Consider the following 4,801-nt stretch of genomic DNA (forward strand, 5'->3'; position numbering starts at 1 on the left):
CATCTGTGACCCATCTTGAAAGGGTTAATTGATTATATTCAACTAATCAATTATTCTCACAAATCTTGGATAATTGAAATAATCGAAAATAGTAATAACCAGAACATTAATTTTGATTAGTTGTTATTTTTGTGAGTCGTGACACTAATCAATTAGGCTGAACGACTTTGATTTAATCAATAATAACAATGATAAATCATAATGGCAATATTTCAACTACATGGAAAGTTGGAACAATTAGAAACACTAATTTAATCATTATTTAGATCAACTGATTATCTTACATCCTTAATGCTGATTACCTCTTCAATGGTATGTGACACACACATCATAGGGATGTTGTTGGTTAGTCTTGATTTGGTGCGAAACTACCAAATAGGCTATCTGCGTTCTGTTCCCCATGATAAACTGAACCCCAGAATTTAGCATTGTAAGTCCGTAAGTTTACCCACTGGAGGGCCCATAAGGGTGTAAAAGTTATCCATTATAATAGTTTCATATAGGACCACCAGAGCAAGGAGAGATATTTTCTGAGACCATCAAATGGTGCAATACTTTTGATGACAGGTCTAACAGAATGTGTGATAATAGTGCTAAGTGACTTGATTATATAATGTTAATTGTATTGGATAGCCATATAACATGTTTGTAACTGATGTTCATAGGCAAGTTCAAGTATATAAATTAATCATGTTAATTGCCCAGCTCTAGTGCATATCTAAGTGAATATCATGCTTATAATATCATTACTATGAAAAGCATACTTTGGATAGCAAACATATCTGAAATAAAAGATCTCACACTTCACACTTAAACTGTTTTGGTAAAAAAAAACATAAATAAATGTTTGGAATTTATGTATCTTACTTTCATGTGTTTTTTTGTTATTTTCACCTAGTTGGACCCAGACTGTATATTACAAATGACCAATGATTTTTAATGTGAAAACTGAGTTTACACCAGCTCATATTCCATTTCTTTGGTCACTCAACTTTTTCACATTTTTACATTCCATACACCATGAATCTAGCTCTTTCCAAAAGTGTTATCAAGGTAGGAAATCACAGTAACATTAACTTTACAGTGTAAATAAAAGCTAGTTACAATGTTGCACAAAACTATTTAGGAATTAATAAAGAAAATTATAGTATATTTTTATTTTGAAGCTATTTTAAACAATTATAGATCTCTTTCCAAATTTTCATACATTATTAGATTAATGTATCTGACTTATTTCTTTATATACACCTGCTTTCATGTCAATCAGTGTATTAGGCTTCTCTAATCAATTCCAAAGTTTATACACCAAAAAATATATCAGTAGTTAATAAAGTTCTTACCTCTAACAAATGAAACATCAGACTTAAAATTTGTTTCACATAAGGTTTCAAGTTTTCATTGGCAGGAATACGATGAATTATTTCCAAGATTAGTTTTCGAAGTTGCTATTTAAAAATATACTTCAAAAAATGTATAGTCATATCCACAACAAGTTTTCAAATATTTTACTACTTTAAAAGGGTTTTTCAATACAATATAGCAATATACTTTATTTTAGAAATAACTAATAAACAAAGACCAATTATATTTCCATAATGTTAAAGACATTTAAAGTTAATGATAGGCTGACTTTTTTGAATATTGCTTTGAAGAAAAGAAAACTATCTATTTTTGGTTCTACAATACACAATAAGCATGTTCCAACTCACAATAAGTAGGGACTGGCAAGATTATAGATTAATATAATTGTAATTTCCACAATGTGTAAGAAACAGAACAACTTGAATGTAGCATAATTTAGTCGTAGTAATTCATTTCAAGATATATGTGGAAATAATTTAATTTACATATCAGCCTAAATGTAGGAAGCTTATAATTTAGTGCCAGGAAGGATTAATAATTATGATTATTATTTATCTTATTTTTTATTTAATAAAACAAATTTATGATTGTAGCCATATCCTGAATATTTATATATTCTTTCTAATAAAATTTGCAAAGTATTAATTCATTCACTGTTGGGTGAGTCTAATGCATCTGACACATCAAAAGTTCAAATTATTGTGGAAGACAGCTTAAAGCAGCAGAAGCAAAAAAAGAAAAAAAAACATTTTTTTTCTTCTAATTTCCTTTAGATACATCATAAACTCCTAGTGATTGGAAGAGAAAAAATATATCAATAGCTGAGTGCACATAAAATATAACTGAAAAATATAAATTCTTCTTTATTGTTTATACCATGAACACAAGTATTGTTATATCAATAAAAACCAAAAGAAAAACCCTTCAACCAAAACACAATGATATACATATGTAAAAATAATTAAATTTTATATAAATATGTATATTTTGATTATGACAAAACTGTAGTGATAGTAGCTGTTCACTATCTTTACTCTAACCAGTGTGCTTTGATAAAATTGAAACTAGACATCTGGTATCTTGTTGCCAACTTTGAGATCTTTTACTGAATTATTATTAGAAAATACCTGAAGGTTATGCTCAGCCAGGAACTGTGGTTCTCCTTCTTGTAAGATCCTTAAGAAGATACGCATAGCATGTTCAAGAAATGAAGGATATTGAGGTGATGCCACAATTGTCTGTAAAATAACGTAAAATTAAGTCTGACATTCACCTACATGTATATGATAAAGAAATACACAATAAAAACAATGTATCAATGAATTAAATATTCTCAACAATAACTAAGTTACATTATGTAATCTCAACTTGTTCAAATGCTATTTTTCATGATAGTGCTATTAAACAGATAATCTTGTTCACAGACAAATTGTTAAAAATATCAAATATCTGTTATATTCTCAAGGCTGCTGAAGTAAATTGTAACCCTCTCACCCATTTCAGTTCCTGGTAGTTACTATTACAAATGTGATATCATGACACTTGCTGTAATTTTCAAAAATTACTCTAATGGGATGGAGAATTACGGAGTCTGATATTCCAAAAAATACCAAGTCCATTACAACTACAATTTTGTTCCATAAGTGTGGTTTATTTTTTCAATTAATATGGAAATATAAATCTTTCTTTCTGAACAAAATAGTAGTAGTAAAAAGACTAGAAAACTAGTTTTGACACATTCAGGCATCCTTTTCAGTCCAACAAAGTGTTTTGTATATTATTTGTTGATTAATTTAGGCAATTCTAATACCCAACAAGGCCTTTTGTCTAATACCAGGGCTCATTGGTTCAGCTGGGATATGACAGACATAGTAGTGGTCCAGTTGATTAGTGGTATATTCTAATCAAGTAAGTTTACATTTTCCTATACTAAAAATGTATTTCCAATAATACTTACCTCCTTTCACATTTTAGCTTTATCCCGACAAAAGTTTCTCTTCACTGGTCATCTAGGCATTGGTATGAATTACACCTTGCTTGCTCCAGTCTTTATATCCCACTATATCACCCATAGCAATTTTAATCTTGTGACTCTCTCCACTTACGTCAGTGCACCCACTATACCAGTTCTGTATATAAGCTTCCAGTTAACACTTCTTATTCACTTTTTCAAGACTGGCAAAATTATCAGCCATTGTGGGGAGGAAGGGAAGGATAGCGTGAAGGAGGCAAGTATTATTGGAATTGCATTTTTAGTATATGAAAATGTACACTTCTGAAACACATTTAACTCTACTCACAATTTAGCTAGAATCCCACACTGACAAGGTGGAGGGGCCGATGAGGGCAAAATCCACACAGAAAACTTCCACGTATCTTGCGCGTGAAAAACTTGTGCAAATTGAGATATAGTATAGTACACTAGTGGGGTCAGCACTACTCCTGGAACAGATATGCTCTTTGACCGGATAATGTGAAATCGACAATGTTGGCAGTAAAGGCTAACTGGCCAAAGTGTTGAAACCGTAACATCAGAAGAAAAATGCAAGAAGAAACATCTATTCCAAAACTGGTTCCTCTTGCAATACCAGATGCATCTGATCTGGAAATATTAGTGTGCTCACAAAAGTCGTCCAGGCCCCAACTGTGCAGACAATGTCCCAGGTATTGTTGTTGGAATAATAAAGCTGTGGACCCAAAGCTAGATCCAAGGTGCAGTGAATACGGAATAGAAACATCAGTGTAATATAACTGTATTATAGTAACATGATATTAAGAGAACCCAACCTGAAAGTTACAGAATGTTGCATGCAAGCCACTGGAATTATGAAGAGAAGGCAAGCAACACCCAAGTGGAGAACCCTTCCCCCCTACCTGAAGAAGAACAGAATGCAACAAACCGAACTCAGAATTACAGGGCCCATTCACGCCTCACTCGACCTGAAGAACAGAGAGTATACGGCCTGGGATTACAAATCAACATCCTACCACCCCAATCTAAGAGGTAAGGCAACACCTCTGCCACCGGAATTACAAGGAGGATGTGGAACAAACAAAGTTCAAACAATAGCTCAAGGACCCTCTTCCATGATTATGGAAATTAATATAATGACCAAAAAAAGGGTCACATTCAACACAACTGAATAGAGAAGTGTACTCTCTGAACCAGAATTATGAGGAGGCTCCAGCGTAGACCTGCCCTGCTTCCACCAGACATCTAGGGTTATGTGTGAGAGGGTACCCAACTTTGCCCTCTTCTGCCTAACTCTTTCAGCACAAGCTCGGTATCTGGGACCAACGTAATAAATATTTTGTGCTTGTTAGAGTTTTCATGATATGATTTTTAAATTAGTAAGCAATTGTTAATGAAATTTGGCAGATTATCAGTAAACATTACAATGCTTTCATATGTAAAATATAATTATTTTTTTTTATTAAG

General features: G+C 32.4%; 1 protein-coding gene across 1 annotated transcript in view; it reads right to left on the reverse strand.

Moving 5' to 3' along the window:
* LOC106460134 (transformation/transcription domain-associated protein-like) overlaps positions 1–4,801 on the reverse strand; it is a 262,616-nt gene that overhangs the window by 222,340 nt on the left and 35,475 nt on the right. The window contains exons 4-5 of the mRNA XM_022386785.1: positions 2,490–2,600; positions 1,341–1,445 (exon numbers count right to left, since the gene is read on the reverse strand). Of these exons, the coding sequence (XP_022242493.1) occupies positions 1,341–1,445; positions 2,490–2,600 (216 nt within the window). The remainder of the gene's footprint in view (positions 1–1,340; positions 1,446–2,489; positions 2,601–4,801) is intronic.

This window comes from Limulus polyphemus, unplaced genomic scaffold, assembly GCF_000517525.1.
Source record: "Limulus polyphemus unplaced genomic scaffold, Limulus_polyphemus-2.1.2 Scaffold716, whole genome shotgun sequence".
Taxonomy (NCBI): Eukaryota; Metazoa; Arthropoda; class Merostomata; order Xiphosura; family Limulidae; genus Limulus; species Limulus polyphemus.